Here is an 18,396-nt window from a genome sequence, read left to right as displayed (position 1 = left end):
CTATTATTTTTGTGTTGTTTATGAAGTTAATATGACTGAATGTTTTAGTGAGTGTAGTTTATTGAGGACAGTTAGAGGTACCGTTTTTTTTGGTGTTGTAATGCATGTCCCTGTCTGACATAGCGCCACTTAGAAACTGTTAGTTAAAATTTTTACTGCATAGTTATGGTCAGTGTAGAGGCCATGGAAGAGTGCTCACGGGTCAGGGAATTAAGACAACACAGTTATGTGGTCCTTCAATCTTCGCGTTAGGGATCACAAGGAAGGAGTGTAGCCACCTGGGTTGGCCACTTCCAAACTTAAAATGGAGAACCGCAAAGACTAAAAGGAAATTCAGCCAACACAGGCAAAAACTAGCAAGTGCAGAAATCGTGTATTTTGAAACTTGCAAAAACCAGACAGCACTGAAACCAGCAGCCATCTGCATAAAGATACCCGGCGACTCTAGAGCGAAGGTTATAAAACAGAGCAAATTGAACCAACCAAAAGTTAGCAACACCGAGGAACAGGAAATCCCAGGGAATATTCATCCCTCAGAATGTTTTTTTTTTTTATATAACTTTTTTAAAAATTGGGTTTTTGATCAGTCTATTTACCGTTATGTACACAGAATAAGATATCGTACACATATAGAAGAGAAGGGCACACCCAAACATACTAAAAAAAAAGTAATTTACAAGGGGTGTGGGGGGGGGGTGGAGACTGGGGAGGTAGATATACATTTCTGTGACGGAGAAACAATTACAGAGGGCAATACTCGAATGGGTTTGGTGTTGTCACTTGCTTCTCCCGGACAGATCTCGCTGCCGTTGTCGTCTCGCGCTCACCTCCGCTTCAGCCGTTCCTCCAGTCTTTCGCCTGTATTCTCCTTGTTCTCTGTTGATGCCAAGTTTGCTATCGTTTCCCGTGCCCTCCTTCCGGCTGTCATTTCCCTGCCTCCCCCCACCTCCCTGGTTCTCCTCTCTTGTTCCCTGTCCCTTCCCTCTCCCCCACCCCCCCGCTTCTGCCCCCTCCCCGCCTCCTGTGGTTCGCCTTTCTTTCCTCTTAGGTTTAGCTGTCTTCTCCCCCCGCCCCTCCCCCCCCCTATCTCCCGGTCTATCTCTCCGTCTCATGCTTTGGCTACTTTCCCCTGATTTTTGACTACCTGGCTATTCTTCTGCTTATTCGTTGGCCACAAACAGATCCCGGAACAATTGGGTGAATGGCTCCCACGTTCTGTGGAAGCCGTCGTCTGACCCGCGGATGGCGAATTTGATTTTCTCTATTTGGAGAGATTCAGAGAGATCGGACAGCCAGTCTGCAGCTTTGGGTGGTGCTGCTGACCGCCAGCCGAACAGGATTCTACGGTGGGCAATCAGGGAGGCAAAGGCAAGGGCGTCCACCCTCCTCCCCAGGAATAGATCTGGCTGGTCTGATACCCCGAAGACCGCCACTTTCGGGCATGGCTCCACCCTCATCCCCATCACTTTGGACATTGCCTCGAAGAAGGCTGCCCAGTACCCTGCAAGTCTGGGGCAAGACCAGAACATGTGGGCGCGGTTGGCCGGGCCTCCTTGGCACTGTTCACATCTATCCCCCACCTCCGGGAAGAACCTACTCATACGGATTCTTGTTAAGTGGGCTCTACGTACCACTTTTAGCTGCGTCAGGCTGAGCATTGCGCACGTGGACGTGGTGTTGACCCTGTGCAATGCTTCGCTCCAGAGTACCCACCCTATTTCAATCCCCAGGTCCTCCTCCCATTTCTTTCTTGTTGCGTCCAGTACGGTGTCAGCCCTTTCTACCAGTCGGTCAAGCATGTCGCTACAGTTTCCTTTATCTAGCATGCTTGCGTCCAGTAACTCTTCCAGTAATGTCTGTCGTGGCAGTTGTGGGTATGTCCTAGTCTCCTTTCTTAGGAAGTTTTTGAGTTGTAGATACCTTAGCTCGTTCCCCCTGGCTAGCTGGAATTTCTCGGTCAGTTTGTCCAGTGTTGCGATCCTGCCGTCGGTGTATAGGTCCCTGACTGTCAGTGTCCCTCCGTCCTGTCCTCACCGTTTGAAGGTGGCGTCAGTCAGCGCTGGTGTGAACCTATGGTTGTTGCAGATGGGAGCTTTGTCCGACATTCTGGTCAGGCCAAATCGCTGCCGTAGTTGGTTCCAGGACTGGAGGGTGGCTATCACCACCAGGCTGCTGGAGTGTTTTTTGGGTGGGGATGAGAGTGCTGCCGTGGCAAGGGCCTGGAGAGAGGTCCCCATGCAGGAGGCCTCTTCCGCGCCCACCCACTCGGCTTCTGGCTCCTTGATCCATCCCCTTATTCGCTCGGCCGTCGCCGCCCAGTGGTAGAATTGTAGGTTTGGGAGGGCTAGCCCCCCTCAGATTTTGTTTTTTGTAGGACCTTCTTTGGGATCCTAGCATTCTTTCCCCCCCCCCCGCATACGAACGCCATGATTAGTTTGTCTAGTGCTTTGAAAAAGGCCTTGGGGATGTAGATTGGAATGGATCTAATTAGGAAGAGGTACCTGGGCAGTACGTTATTTTTGATCGTCTGGACTCTCCCTGTGAGGGTGTGTGTTCCACCTTTGCAGGTCCTTTTTTACGTCCTCCGTCAGACTGGTGAGGTTCCATTTGTGGATCCCTTTCCAATCGTGGGCTATTTGGATCCCCAGGTAGTGGAATTTGTGATGGGCTTGTTTAAACGGCAATCCCGTTAGTGCTGCCCCACCTACTTGTGGGTGTATCGGGAAGATCTCGCTTTTGCTCATGTTGAGTTTGTAGCCCGAGAAGGTGCCAAACTCTTTCAGGAGCGCGATGATTCAGTCCATGCTGCTTTGTGGGTCCGAAATGTAGAGGAGTAGGTCATCTGCATAGAGTGAGACTCTGTGCTCTCTGCCGCCCCTTCGGATCCCCCTCCAGCATTTTGCTGCTCGGAGTGCGATTGTTAGTGGTTCGATCGCTAGAGCGAACAGCAGCGGGGACAGTGGGCATCCTTGTCTGGTGCCCCTGTGCAGCTGGAAGTATCGGGAGTTGGTGTTGTTGGTCCGTACGCTCGCCATGGGAGCGTTGAATCGGAGTTTTATCCAGGAGGTGAACCCTGTTCCAAGCCCGAGCCGCTCCAGTACCTCTATGAGGTATTTCCATTCGACTCTGTCGAAGGCCGTTTCTGCGTCTAAGGAGACAATCACCTCTGGTACTCTCTCCCCAGAGGGGGTCATTATCACATTCAGCAGGTGCCTGATGTTTGAGGTAAGCTGTCTACCTTTGACAAAGCCCATCTGGTCCTCTGCGACAACCTCTGGTACGCAGTCCCCTCAGAATGTTAACAGTACACAAGTGTGGGAGGTGAAAAAGGAAACACAGTATCACGAGGTCCATAAGGCAACACTACAAACAAATACAACTAACCAAGTGCAGCAAAAGCTGCAAAACCAATCTGTCATTCTCATAACAAATCAACATACCTCTGAGAAAGCTCAATATGAAAGTCCAGGATGCAAGGTTCAAAATGTGGCAATTTCTTAACCTTTTAATTAACTCGGGTGATGGCATATTCCTTTGGAGCAAAGCCATGCCTCAGAGGGAGGGAAGCTCGAATACTCATCTCCAGATATAATGAGCTTCTGGTGCCTGCCATAAAGATTTGAGAGCAGCCGTGTCACATCAAATCTAGGATGTCAAATTCTGATGGTGAAGAGATGCAAGGACTACTCCTGGGATTTTACAATTACCATCATTTGCTTCTGCTCGACTCTCGCAGCCTACAGTTCCACATGTACGCCATGATCTGGGAACCTCTCGATCTGCTATCGCTACCAGCCCCACCTGCCACCGTTACTGCCCCCACCTGCCACCGCCCCCACCTGCCCCCGCTACCGCCCCCACCTGCCCCCGCTACCCGCCCCCACCTGCCCCCGCTACCGCCCCCACCTGCCCCCGCTACCGCCCCCACCACCGCCCCCACCTGCCCCCGCTACCGCCCCCACCTGCCCCCGCCCGCTCCCTGCCACCGCCTCCACCTGCCCCCGTCTCCCACCACAATCCTGATCTGGGAATGTCTCGATCTGCTACCATCCTCCACCACCGTCCTGAGCTGCTACCGTTTCGCACCACCATCCTGACTGCCAGTAAAAAATCTGAGCCAAGATAAACTGCTGCTCTGATTTAACCTTCATCCTCTGTGATCTTCTCCTGGCTTCTGAACTAAAGTGCTGCATCAATTTTATTTTAGGATTCAGAGTATGTGACAACAGTAGATGCCAGCATATCAGCATATCCGTCAGGAGACAGCAAGTGTTTGAAGAGTTGGGCAAAGGAAATAATAGTGACAGCAGTCAGAACATCACCAGCCTAGAAATTACAGAGTGATTTTAATGGAGGGGTTACCTATTTAGTTTAAAACTTCACTTACAGTAGGAAACAGAACTATCATGTGAAAGCACAAATATCACAAAACAGTAATGTCAAGGATCACAATTTAATTAAAAATTTTATTTTTAATTTTTAAAAAGAGTACCCAATTTAAGGGGCAATTTAGCGTGACCAATCCACCTGCCCTGCACATTTTTGGGTTGTGGGGGTGAGACCCACGCAGACACGTGGAGAATGTACAAACTTCACACCCGGGGCTGGGATTGAATCCGTGTCCTTGGCGCCATGAGGCAGCAGTGCTAACCACTGCGCTGCCATGCCGCCCTCAGGGTTCACAATTGACTGGTTCAATCAGCTAAATCAGGGCCTCATAATGACCCAGATTATTCATTTTGTTTGAACAGTCTGAAAATATACAAGTTCTTGTGCAGTATTGCTTAATCCTTTCATGTAGGTCATTCATTTATTCTGGTGGTTTCCAAACCTTTCTGCCAGAAACCCCTGCAACTCTCAATCATTACAGCACCGGAGGCCATTCGGCCCATCGTACCTGTTCCAGCTCTCCCAACAAACATTTCACTTAAATGTCATTGTCCTGCATTCTCCCCCTAATCCTGTACATTCAGACAATTTCCCCAGCTCTCTCATTCTACAAATAACTGGAAAATATTGCCAGTTTCGGGGACCCTATCTGCCAAGAAAGGAAACAGTGCTGTCATTACAGAAAATGTTTTTATTAGTGTACAATGGAAAAAAAATGCCAATAAGCCAACAATAAAGATAAACCCTTATTTATATATTTAAAAGTAGATCTCTTCCCACAAATGTCTAAACTGCTTCACATGCAATGAACCAGGATGACTGTACGTATGAAGATAAACAGGGGGAAAAGCTCAAATCTGATAAGTCATAAATCTAGTGACCTTACAGACAGACAAAGGCCTGCAGACAGCTGAAAACCCAAGTAAACCTTAGTATATATCTGCTGATATGTAGAAAGAAATGGTCATTATTTACTGAAAGTAAAACATTTTCACCAATTTAAAGAGTGTACAATGCTGGGCAATATTACAAAATGGTGTTTGTTTCTGTGGGAAATAGGTCAAACAGGGCTAGTAAGCCCTACACTTCCTTCTAGTAGGTTTAGGCTACACACTGTAGCACGCAAAATGCATGTATGTCTGGTGTTTAAAATATTAAAATGAATATGTTTCATAGTTGACGCATCCTATCAAGAGGTCTTTAGATTTTAAGGGTGTCAGAATAACTGGATCGCTCTTTCAAAGGGTTAGCACAGGCATGGGCCAAATGGTTTCCTTCTGTGCTGTGCCTTGCATCATTCTATAAGAGGACATGTTCCCAGCGCTCATCATTGTGCCTAATCTGGGCACATGGACATGAGAGGGGAACCAGGGATGTCTTATCCTCCCTGGGAGGAAATGCTTTGGCTCCTCTCGGCATCCATTCTCATGACTCAGAATTTGGATTGTCCACATGCAGCCTAGAGTCGTGGCCTCTGTTCCATAAATCACTAGTCACAAACGTGCTGTCCTAAACACAACTCCCCTTTGTATTTCATCCCTCAAAATCCAGGCCAACATTCTGTCGGCTGTTCAGATTGCTTTCTGTACCTGTCTTCTAGCTTTTAATGATTTGTGTACGAGAGACACATAACTCAATAAAATAATTTAAAAATATGATTGCTTATCCCAACAAGCAGTCACCAAAAGGAACATTTTACATTGAAAAAAAATGACAGATTTGGCCCCTGTCACTGTTCTTCGGAATATTACAGAAAATTTAAAAAGCTGAACAAAGATCCTTACAATGGCTTAAACGGCGTCTGTCTGTGATCCCAGAACAAAATCTCACACCCAGTCATCTCTGAGGAGCTATTAATGATCACCTAGGCATTGCACAGCCCAACATCAAATGGAATTACATGGAAGGCCTTTTGTATTTGATAAACCAGGCTGGCCAGCAGAGACAGAATGTCTACTAAGAAATGGCCTCCCAAATATTCCTTTTAACTCAGAATGGCCAAGACATAATTGCCCTGAAAGGCAAGGCCAATTACAAAACACTGGAGGTCAAGTCACATAACGAGGCCTTTAGTTTGTTCAGCAAGTGATGCTGCCTTGATGGGCTGAATAGCTCAATCGGTTATTTAACATTTGATGAACAGACCATTCCAAAGGAGGTCTAGACCAGGTTGGACTCTGCAGCTGCACTGCTTCTGCTGGAAGTCTGTACCATCACCTACAAGACGGATTTATCCCCGCATGCCAATATCATGTGTAATCAACACCATCAGAAAAGTGAATTATCCAGCATCGGGTTGCAGCCCACTGACCTGCGTGAAGGAATACCCCATTGGACTTTGATTCTGGACTCTGGAACTCACATGAACCATATTTATTTATGTGGTCTCTGCATTGCAAATCCTTCTTTTCTCTGTCCCTCTCTGTACTAAGTGTGGAGGTGACATTGCAACCCTCCTCCCACATTGTGTACGTGTGCAAATAAAGTAACCCTTTGAGTTCATTCTATACAGAGTTTGCTCTCAGGCTAATAGAAAATTGGATCACACAAAAACAAGGGGATGGGGAAATATGTCATCACTTATAAAGTGGGAAATAAATTGAAACACCTTTCTGCTTAGGGAAAGTTGGGGAGAGGGGAAATCAGTGTTGTTTAAATTGACCCCCTCCCTGTATACAACTGTAATTCAGAACTCCAATTTGGGATCACCCATTTGAATTTGATCAGAGCCCAAGACACAAACCAGATAGAAAGAATCCAAAAAGGGAAAACCCGGGGGCCGGTACTTATTTTAAAACACAAGTCACTTATCACAACAAATTCCGTTTCCCCAAGAAAATGGCAACTATTTATGTCCAGATGTGGATCAAGCAAGATGTGAACAGTGAAACATTAGCATTTCTTAGCCGAGAGCAACTGAAACCTATAGCTAGGGGTTACTGTTAATGTTATCCAGTGAAGTGAAGAGATGCAAACTGATACAGTTGTTGGTACATTTGGGTCCCACATAGAACTGGTAGATGAAGGGATGAACTATGACACATCCGCTTCCAGAGAGAGCGAGAGTGCACGAGTGCAACAGAGCACTAGCGAGCGCATAGGCGAGCAACAGAAGGGCACAACGAGCGAGACTGAGAGCTTGAACACAGCTGCGTGTTAAATTCTCACTCTCTACCCAGAAGCACCCCTATCTTCCTAACTCAGGTTTATTCAAATACGCGAGATTAATTCCCAAATTCAGAGAGAATTATGCAAAATAAGAAGTTGCAGGACAGCTAAAATGGCCAGCATACACTCAAATCTTTTTAACTCAGACTGTTGTGAAGGGCTCTTCCGTGCCGACTCCTGATGTGTTCATGAATTATGAGCAGACCAAGACCATCCTATGTTTTAGTCCCAGAAGCATATTGCCGGCAATTCCAGAATACTCGCAAGAAACCTACCAAACCTATCTAGATTTCCATAGAATCCCTACATAGTGCTGGAGAAGGCCATTCGAGACTATGCCGACCATCTGAAAGAGCAGCAATCCTAGGCCCAACTCCTCCACCCTACCCCTGTAACCTCACCTAACCTGCACACCTTCGGACTGTGGGAGGAAACCGGAGCACACGGAGGAAACCCACTTACACACGGGGAGAACGTGGAGGCTCCGCACAGACAGTGACCCAAGGCCAGAATCGAGCTTGGCTCCCTGGTGCTGAGAAGCAGCAGCACCGAGCACCGAATTTGAATGGTTGAAGCAAATCCTGTTTTACGGACAACGGTCCTAAATATTCCACACAGCCACGAGGGATTGAGTTGATATTGTTGGAGGAATTCAAAAAACTGCTCACCCTCCAACCAGCGGAAGCCATTACAGCAGATAATCCTGATAGCCAGGGATGAAGCAGTCACAGCACATGGCTATGATCTTATCCATACATTGGACACTCAGTCAGACCCTTTCCAAGGCAGTCCCTTTCCAACCCATGCCCATTAACATTGGAAAGATCAGCAGAAGCCACCTAGATTACAGAGCTCCCCTACTCAGAAAAGAAAACACAAGGGTGGGTGCAAGTAGTCCTCCTGCAGCCCAAAAGGATAACCTCAGAAGCTGGCATATTCCCATTATAATAAAATAGGCCATTACAGAATGGAGGAAAACCTGTAATCTAGCAGAGCCCCATATTAGTCCCCAAAGGGCACCCCAATGGGTAGGGAGACAGAGCTGAAGATACTTACTCCTTGAAGGGCAATGCACTGCGGCTGAGCCAGACAAACTCCCAGATAGCACCAACGTGCCCCCCCACCCATCCTCCCCGAAGATCAACACACCCCCTGATCAGTGCAGTTGCAGGAGGACCTGTCGGCAGCCCTCCATAGGTGTCCACCTGGAGTGGATCTTGCTTCAGATCCTGCCATGGCACAAGCTGTCCCTGAACGAGCAGTAGCCGGGATCGATGTGGCTGGCAGCAAAGTGCTAGCTAGCAAGAGCAAAGAGGCCCAATGTCAGCCAACTGAAATCTGCAGGAGTGCAGAAGGCCCAGGAACGTTTAGAGGGCAAAAGATTCAATAAGCTGCTTGTTGGTATGAGGAAGTACAAACGCAGTGAGCCAAATAATTGGAGCTATTTATTAGAAAAGTGGCAGTGTAAGGATTATTTGTTTAAAATTATGAGAAAAGGTTAAATGTAAGAGATTAGCACAAAGATCAGGAGAAACAGTTGGTTGTGAGGCTGCAAGAATACACACCCAGAATTAGGAATTGAAACGAGCACCGTGGCGCAATCTACCCGAATGGGATCAGAGTCCCACAACCAGTGCGTTTAGCCGGGTGTTTCCTGGTGCTCAGAGTGCCAAGAAACCCCAGGCTATTGATCGGGACTCTGTTCCCACTCGGGTAAACTCAGGCCTCAGTGGAGAACTCCCCGATGGAGCTGCACGTAATCCAGTTTCCTGGCAGGTGAAGTGATGAAGGAGCAGCCCTCCAAAGGTGTGTGATTTCAGATAAACCTGTAGGACCCGGTGTTGAGAGACTTCTTACTGTGTCAATCCCTTCAGGCAGCCCCACGCACCTTGAATAACCTCTGGGTCAGGTTACACTCTTTGTCTGGTAAGCCTTAAACCGGCCCCTCCAATGGAGCACGACTACTTCTCCGTGCTCATGCACCTCACAGCAGCAAACATCCCTTAAATCGGGTGAAAAAGGACCAAGCAATTCCACCTCAAGCTGGAGCCACCAAATGTGAGACCACTCACTGCATGGCCACCTCCGGAAGTCCAGGACACAACCCCCCCCCCCCCCCCCCCCCCCCCCCCCCACCAACTCCCAGCCCAGCACAACTGGAATTTAGTATATTCGTAAAACTGAGAACACTTTAAAGGTAAAAATTTGTAAACATAGCCTTGGGAGCAAGGTTTTAATGAGGAAGGTTCAATCTGCGATTTACCATCATTGTGCTTGTGTGGCGAAACCCTGCAGACTGGAAAACTATCACAGCTGACAACTGTGGTTTTTGCGTCCCGTTCCACTGATTTGCATAAGGACATAGTCACTACGGCTGTAACACTGGAAGAGCATTGTCCCCTGCCAGCGCAATATAGTCACTGATACCCCGTCTGCACGCGTGCAAAATCAAATGGCGTGCATGCATCAGTTTACTCAGCACACGCCAACTCATTGCTTTCTAACTCGTTTATCGCAACATTAGAGTTTGTGGATTTCCAGACTCCCACATATCCCTCTCAGCAGGAAGCTTGGAATATCTAACCTAAGAATTTTATTGACACTTTGAGAAAACGTTACAGTATTTTATCTTTTCAGTTTAAGGAGGATCAATAATTTAACTGATTGATTAAAGTACCCAATTCTTTCTTTTCCCAATTAAGGGGCAATTTAGCGTGGCCAATCCACTATCCTGCACATCTTTTGGGTTGTGTGGGTGAGACCCACACAGACACGGGGAGAATGTGCTAATTCCACACAGACAGTGACCCAGGGCCGGGATCGAACCCGGGTCCTCAGCGGCAGGAGGCAGCAGTGCTAACCACTGTGCCACCGTGCAGCCCACCATGAAATCATTGTTGACTGGCGTAAAAACTCATCTGGTTCACGAATATTCTTTATGGAAGGAAACCTGCTGCCCATACCCAGTCTGGCCTACATGTGACTCCAGACCCACAGCAATGTGGTTGACTCTGAAATGCCCCTCAAGGGCAATTAGGGATGGGCAATATATGTTGATCCAGTGTGCTGCCCACATCCCATAAAATAAAAACAATATACAGTTGGTTCTACAGTACACAGTTATGTTTGCCTCTTCACAAGTGATTATCCATAACCACCACGTCCAGACATTAGGATTAGATGCCTCAAGTTATCACAATAAAGGGACACGGTGGAAATTAGCGAAAAATCAGCTCAGCATGCAAGCTCCAGTTGAATCATGGCAGTGGGCACTTACTTGGGGAATGCATCAAAGCAGTATGTTTTCTTGGTGTCTGGGAATGCCACCCGCATTCCTGAGGTCAGAGGAGAGTGCAGAATAACAGCAGCACACTCATACCGGGAAGCCAAGTCTACAGTCGGAACCGTACCAATACTCTGCCCATACAAGATAATGTTTTCAGGACTGATTCCATATCTGTAAAGGAAAAGAAATCAAGCACGTGAGAGGCACTCATCGCTTAACAGATCCCAATAATCCAGTCTTCTAATGCTGTATTTGCATCCAACAAGTGTAGTTCAGATTAATGCCCATCACAATTGACTTCTACTGAGACAACGCAATAGCAATTACCGTTCAAAACCAAAAGTAAACATATCTGCAATGTAGTTTTTAAAAAACGTGTTATGTAGAGGCGGCACGGTGGCAGAGTGGTTAGCACTGCTGCCTTGCAGCACCATGGATTCCGGGTTCCATTCCGGCCGTAGGTGGTTGCCTTGCGAGGGTTTCCTTCGGGTGCTCCAGTTTCCTCCCACAGTCCAAGAATGTGCTAGGTGGGTTATGGGGATAGGGTGTGGGAGTGTGACTAGTAGGGTGCTCTTTCAGAGGGTCAGTGCAGACTCAATAGACTGGATAGCACCCTTCGGTACTGTAGGAATTCTATTTTTATTACTTTTTAAAAATTTTAAAAATAAATTTAGAGTACCCAATTCATTTTTTCCAATTAAAGGGCAATTTAGTGTGGCCAATCCACCTACCCTGCACATCTTTGGGTTGTGTGGGCGAAACCCACGCAAACACGGGGAGAATGTGCAAACTCCACATGGACAGTGACCCAGAGCCGGGATCGAACCTGGGACCTCGGCGGCGTGAGGCAGTAGTCCTAACCACTGTGCCACCGTACTGCTCAGTGTAGGAATTCTATATTAAAAAATAAATGCCTTCTGTGATCACAGGTGTCTCCAAAGTGCTTTATTTTTGAGGTGGCACCACATTGATTTGTAAGCTATCACAGTATCCATCATGTTCACTTGACCAACTGACTTGTTCCCATGGTACAAATTGGTGAATTGCTGACTAGGGCAGAGGAAAAATTCATTGTTCTTCTCAGCATTGTATTATGCAAGCATTTATGTCCATCTGAACAGACAGAACCTTGGTTTAATATCTCAACTAAAAGAAATCAGCTATATTCCCTGTGCACAATGAGCCAAGTTTATAATTAACGTGCACAACTGTGTCAACAACAGCAAGATCCAATCTCAGTGGCACTCATCATGATGCACATAAATAGGATTTCCTGTTTTCTAATCCTGCCGATGGTTTGGTTCCTGGTGGCAGGAGATACTCCTTGTTGCAGGGCAGTACAGCTGCAGATCTTGGGCAGAGGTAGCAGAATGAAATAACAGTCAACAGCACAGGAGGCCATATAGCCTATGATGTTTGTGGCAGGTCTCTGCAAAGGTAACTCGGCTAGTCCCACTCTCCCGTACTTTCCCCACAACCCTGCAAATGTTCTCTTCAGATGCCAATCCAATTCCTTTCGAAAGCAATGATTGAATCAGCATCCACCACACACAGTCAGCGCATTCAAGATCCTAACCAGTCAGTGTAAATGTTTTTCAAACAAAGAACAAAGAAATGTACAGCACAGGAACAGGCCCTTGGTCCCTCCAAGCCCGTGCCGACCATGCTGCCCGACTAAACTACAATCTTCTACACTTTCTGGGTCCGTATCCTTCTATTCCCATCCTATTCATATATTTGTCAAGATGCCCCTTAAATGTCCCTATCGTTCCTGCTTCCACTATCTCCTCCGGTAGCGAGTTCCAGGCACCCACTACCCTCTGCGTAAAAAACTTGCCTCGTACATCTACTCTAAACCTTGCCCCTCTCACCTTAAACCTATGCCCCCTAGTAATTGACCCCTCTACCCTGGGGAAAAGCCTCTGACTATCCACTCTGTCTATGCCCCTCATAATTTTGTATACCTCTATCAGGTCTCCCCTCAACCTCCTTCGTTCCAGTGAGAACAAACCGAGTTTATTCAATCGCTCCTCATAGCTAATGCCCTCCATGCCAGGCAACATTCTGGTAAATCTCTTCTGCACCCTCTCGAAAGCCTCCACATCCTTCTGGTAGTGTGGCGACCAGAATTGAACACTATACTCCAAGTGTGGCCTAACTAAGATTCTATACAGCTGCAACATGACTTGCCAATTCTTATACTCAATGCCCCGGCCAATGAAGGCAAGCATGCCGTATGCCTTCTTGACTACCTTCTCCACCTGTGTTGCCCCTTTCAATGACCTGTGGACCTGTACTCCTAGATCTCTTTGACTTTCAATACTCTTGAGGGTTCTACCATTCACTGTATATTCCCTACCTGCATTAGACCTTCCAAAATGCATTACCTCACATTTGTCCGGATTAAACTCCATCTGCCATCTCTCCGCCCAAGTCTCCAGACAATCTAAATCCTGCTGTATCCTCCGACAGTCCTCATCGCTATCTGCAATTCCACCAACCTTTGTGTCGTCTGCAAACTTACTAATCAGACCAGTTACATTTTCCTCCAAATCATTTATATATACTACAAACAGCAAAGGTCCCAGCACTGATCCCTGTGGAACACCACTGGTCACAGCCCTCCAATTAGAAAAACATCCTTCCATTGCTACTCTCTGCCTTCTATGGCCTAGCCAGTTCTGTATCCACCTTGCCAGCTCACCCCTGATCCCGTGTGACTTCACCTTTTGTACTAGTCTACCATGAGGGACCTTGTCAAAGGCCTTACTGTAGTCCATATAGACAACATCTACTGCCCTACCTGCATCAATCATCTTAGTGACCTCCTCAAAAAACTCTATCAAGTTAGTGAGACACGACCTCCCCTTCACAAAACCGTGCTGCCTCTCACTAATACGTCCATTTGCTTCCAAATGGGAGTAGATCCTGTCTCGAAGAATTCTCTCCAGTAATTTCCCCACCACTGAAGTAAGGCTCACCGGCCTGTAGTTCCCGGGATTATCCTTGCTACCCTTCTTAAACAGAGGAACAACAATGGCTATTCTCCAGTCCTCCGGGACATCCCCTGAAGACAGCGAGGATCCAAAGATTTCTGTCAAGGCCTCAGCAATTTCCTCTCCAGCCTCCTTCAGTATTCTGGGGTAGATCCCATCAGGCCCTGGGGACTTATCTACCTTAATATTTTTTAAGACACCCAACACCTCGTCTTTTTGGATCACAATGTGACCCAGGCTATCTACACCCCCTTCTCCAGACTCAACATCTACCAATTCCTTCTCTTTGGTGAATACTGATGCAAAGTATTCATTTAGTACCTCGCCCATTTCCTCTGGCTCCACACATAGATTCCCTTGCCTATCCTTCAGTGGGCCAACCCTTTCCCTGGCTACCCTCTTGCTTTTTATGTACGTGTAAAAAGCCTTGGGATTTTCCTTAACCCTATTTGCCAGTGACTTTTCGTGACCCCTTCTAGCCCTCCTGACTCCTTGCTTAAGTTCCTTCCTACTCTCCTTATATTCCACGCAGGCTTCGTCTGTTCCCAGCCTTTTAGCCCTGACAAATGCCTCCTTTTTCTTTTTGACGAGGCCTACAATATCACTCGTCATCCAAGGTTCCCGAAAATTGCCGTATTTATCTTTCTTCCTCACAGGAACATGCCGGTCCTGTATTCCTTTCAACTGCCACTTGAAAGCCTCCCACATGTCAGATGTTGATTTGCCCTCAAACATCCGCCCCCAATCTATGTTCTTCAGTTCCCGCCTAATATTGTTATAATTAGCCTTCCCCAATTTAGCACATTCATCCTCGGACCACTCTTATCCTTGTCCACCAGTACTTTAAAACTTACTGAATTGTGGTCACTGTTACCGAAATGCTCCCCTACTGAAACATCTACCACCTGGCTGGGCTCATTCCCCAATACCAGGTCCAGTACCGCCCCTTCCCTAGTTGGACTGTCTACATATTGTTTTAAGAAGCCCTCCTGGATGCTCCTTGCAAACTCCGCCCCGTCTAAGCCCCTGGCACTAAGTGAGTCCCAGTCAATATTGGGGAAGTTGAAGTCTCCCATCACCACAACCCTGTTGTTTTTACTCTTTTCCAAAATCTGTCTACCTATCTGCTCCTCTATCTCCCGCTGGCTGTTGGGAGGCCTGTAGTATACCCCCAACATTGTGACTGCACCCTTCTTATTCCTGATCTCTACCCATATAGCCTCACGTTATACCCATATTTTCCTTTCGTCATCGATTGCTCTTTTGCCAATAACCTTAAAATCAGTGTCTCCTGGTTCCCAGTCCCTTTGCCAATGGGAACAATTTCTCTCCAACCACTGTTTAGGTGTCCTGCAAATTCAAGCACCTCTACGAAATCTCTTTTTGGCCTTCTCCAAGAAGAACACACCAGCTTCTCCAATTGATCCTCTTAACGGAGATCCCTCATCCATGGAACCAGCTTTCCTTTTAACATCCATAAGACTTAAAAAACATAACCTTTAACAGAAGCACATAAGGTTAAAGTCACTACTGAGAGCAGTTATTAGTTTTAAACCACCAAAGGATCGATTTATATTCTTTAGATTAGAGAGAGAGAGACTCATACACCTTCTGGCTGTGACTGCAGCTAACCAGCTCTGAAAACGAAACTAAAACACACCCTGCAGCAAACAGCCTAAAATGAAAGTAAAAAGCTGACAGACAGCCCAGATCCACCCACTCTCTGACATCGCTGCAATAGTAAACACCCATTTCTTAAAGGTACTCTCAGCACAGATATTTATATACACACCCATTTATAAACACCCATTTCTTAAAGGTACTCTCACTTGACATGTGACTCCAGCTCAAGTGGGGCTGAAATTGACTGTGCAATAGCCTGGGGTGTTGTGACAAAAGGGCATTAAGTAGCAGTACCTAACCTAGTAAACAGTCCAGAGTGCTGAGGCATTCTGATGGCATTCAGGAGCAAATAAATGTTGAAGATTGTGATGATCCTCAATTACTGCAAAATAACTTCTCTGGTAATTTTACAAATGTGAAGCTCCATTCCTTTAGAATTTAATTATTGGAGAGTTTTCTAAAAAGTAACATTTTTAAACCGCTCACTTTTATCGTTCTCTCAAACCTATTTTTGTGCCCTCCCGTTTCACTCCTCCTACATGATTTCACCATAATTATATATGAGAGAGAGAGAACGAGAATTAGAGAGAGAGAGAGAAAGAGAGAGGGGGAGGGGGAGGGGGAGGGGGAGGGGGAGGGGGGAGGGGGGAGGGGGAGAGGGGGGAGGGGGAGGGGGAGGGGGAGAGGGGGGAGGGGGAGAGGGGGAGGGGAGTGGGGGAGGGGGAGAGGGAGAGAGGGAGAGAGGGGAGAGAGGGAGAGAGAGGGAGAGAGGGAGAGAGAGGAGAGAGAGGGGATGAGAGAGAGAGAGAAAAGAGAGAGAGAGAGAGAGAGAGAGAGAGAGAGAGAATGAATAAAACTAATTTACAAAGAGGCAATCTGCATTTGGGCAGGACAAACGAGGCAAGGGAATACATGATAAACGGCAGGACCCTGGGAAGCACAGAGGATCAGAGGGACCTTGGTGTGCACGTACACCCGCCCCTTAAGGGAACAGAGCAGGTGGACACTGGTTAAGGCGGCACATGGTATACGTGCCTTTATTAGCCGAGGCATAGAGTTTAAGAGCAGGGAGGTTCTGCTGGAACTGTATAAAACGTTGGTTAGGCTACAGCCAGAGTATTGTGTACAATTCTGGAATCCACAATATAGGAGGCATGTGATAGCACTGGAAAGGGTGTAGAGTAGATTTACCAGGAAGTTGCCTTGGCTGGAGAGTGTTAGTTATGAAGAGAGATTGGAAAGAACATAGAACAGTACAGGTCCTTCGGCCCACAATGTTGTGCCGACCACTTATCCTAATCTAAGATCAACCTAACCTACACCCCTTCAATTTACTGCTGTGCATGTGCCTGTCCACGAGTCGCTTAAATGTCCCTAATGACTGACTCCACCACCTCTGCTGGCAGTGCATTCCACACACCCACCACTCTCTGCGTAAAGAACCAACCTCTGACATCTCCCCTATACCTTCCTCCAATCACCTTAAAACTATGTCCCCCCCCGTGACAGCCATTTCCACACTGGGGAAAAGTCTCTGGCTATCCACTCTACCCATGCATCTCATCACCTTGTACACCTCTATCAAGTCACCTCTCTTCCTTCTTCGCTCCAGTGAGAAAAGCCCTAGCTCCCTCAACCTTTCTTCAGAAGACATGCCCTCCAGTCCAGGCAGCATCCTGGTAAATCTCCTCTGCACCCTCTCCAGGGCATCCACGTCCTTCCCATAATGAGGCGAGCCGAATTTTAGACAATATTCCAAGTGTGGTCTAACCAGGGTTTTATAAAGCTGCAGCAAAACCTCGCGGCTCTTAAACTCAATCCCCCTTTAATGAAAGCCAACACACCATACGCTTTCTTAACAACCCTATCAACCTGGGTGGCAACTTTGAGGGATCTATATATGTGGACCCCAAGATCCCTCTGTTCCTCCACACTTCCAAGAATCCTGCCTTTAACCCTGTATTCAGCATTCAAATTCAACCTTCCAAAATGAATCACTTCACATTTATCTTGGTTAAACTCCATCTGTCACTTCTCAGCCTAGCTTTGCATCCTGTCAATGTCCTGTTGTAACCTGCAACAACCCTCAACACCATCTACAACTCCACCAACCTTCATATCACTGGCAAACTTACTAACCCACTGTTCCACTTCCTCATTCAAGTCATTTATAAAAACCACAAAGAGCAGAGGTCCCAGAACAGATCCCTGCGGGACACCACTGGTCACCAACCTCCAGGTGGAATACTTTCCATCCACTACCACTCGCTGTCTTCTTTCGGCCAGCCAATTCAGTCTCCAGACAGCCAAATTTCCCTGTATCCCACGCCCCTTAACTTTCTAAATGAGTCTGCCATGGGGAACCTTATCAAATGTCTCACTGAAATCCTTATATACAACATCCACTGCCCGACCTTCATCAATGTGTCTCGTCACATTCTCAAAGAATTCAATGAGGCTTGTGAGGCATGACCTGCCCCTCACAAGAATGGTTGTTTTCCTTGGAGCAGAGCAGACTGTGGGGGGACGTGATTGAGTTGTATAAAATTGAGAGTCATAGGTAAAGTAGACAGGAAGAAACATTTCCCCTTGGTGGAGGGATGACCAGGGGCAGAGATTTAAGGTGAGGGGCAGGAGGGTTAGAGGGGACGTGAGGATAGACTTTTCACCCAGAGGGGGGTGGGAGTCTGGAACTCGCTGCCTGAAAGGGCGGTGGAAGCAGAGGCCCGCATATCATTTAAGAAATATTTAGATGTGCACTTGCGATGCCAAGGCAAACAAGGCCAAGTGCTGGAAAATGGGGCTCGGAGAGTGAGGTGGTTGATTTTGACCGGCGCAGACACGGTGTGAAGGGCTTTGACTGTGCTGTGGATCTCGGACTCTATGCTGTTGGTTATTTCTGATGCAATCAAAAAATGAGAGTTTCTGGGATGG

At 47.1% G+C, this 18,396-nt stretch overlaps 1 protein-coding gene across 1 annotated transcript in view; it reads right to left on the bottom strand.

Annotated features, from left to right (window-relative positions):
* Positions 1-18,396, bottom strand: part of LOC140394887 (alpha/beta hydrolase domain-containing protein 17B-like) — a 99,709-nt gene that overhangs the window by 16,202 nt on the left and 65,111 nt on the right. The window contains exon 3 of the mRNA XM_072482045.1: positions 10,835-11,014. Coding sequence (XP_072338146.1) covers positions 10,835-11,014 — 180 coding nt within the window. The remainder of the gene's footprint in view (positions 1-10,834; positions 11,015-18,396) is intronic.

Source organism: Scyliorhinus torazame, chromosome 18 (assembly GCF_047496885.1).
Source record: "Scyliorhinus torazame isolate Kashiwa2021f chromosome 18, sScyTor2.1, whole genome shotgun sequence".
NCBI lineage: Eukaryota > Metazoa > Chordata > Chondrichthyes > Carcharhiniformes > Scyliorhinidae > Scyliorhinus > Scyliorhinus torazame.
This window is presented reverse-complemented; position numbering and strand designations above follow the sequence as displayed.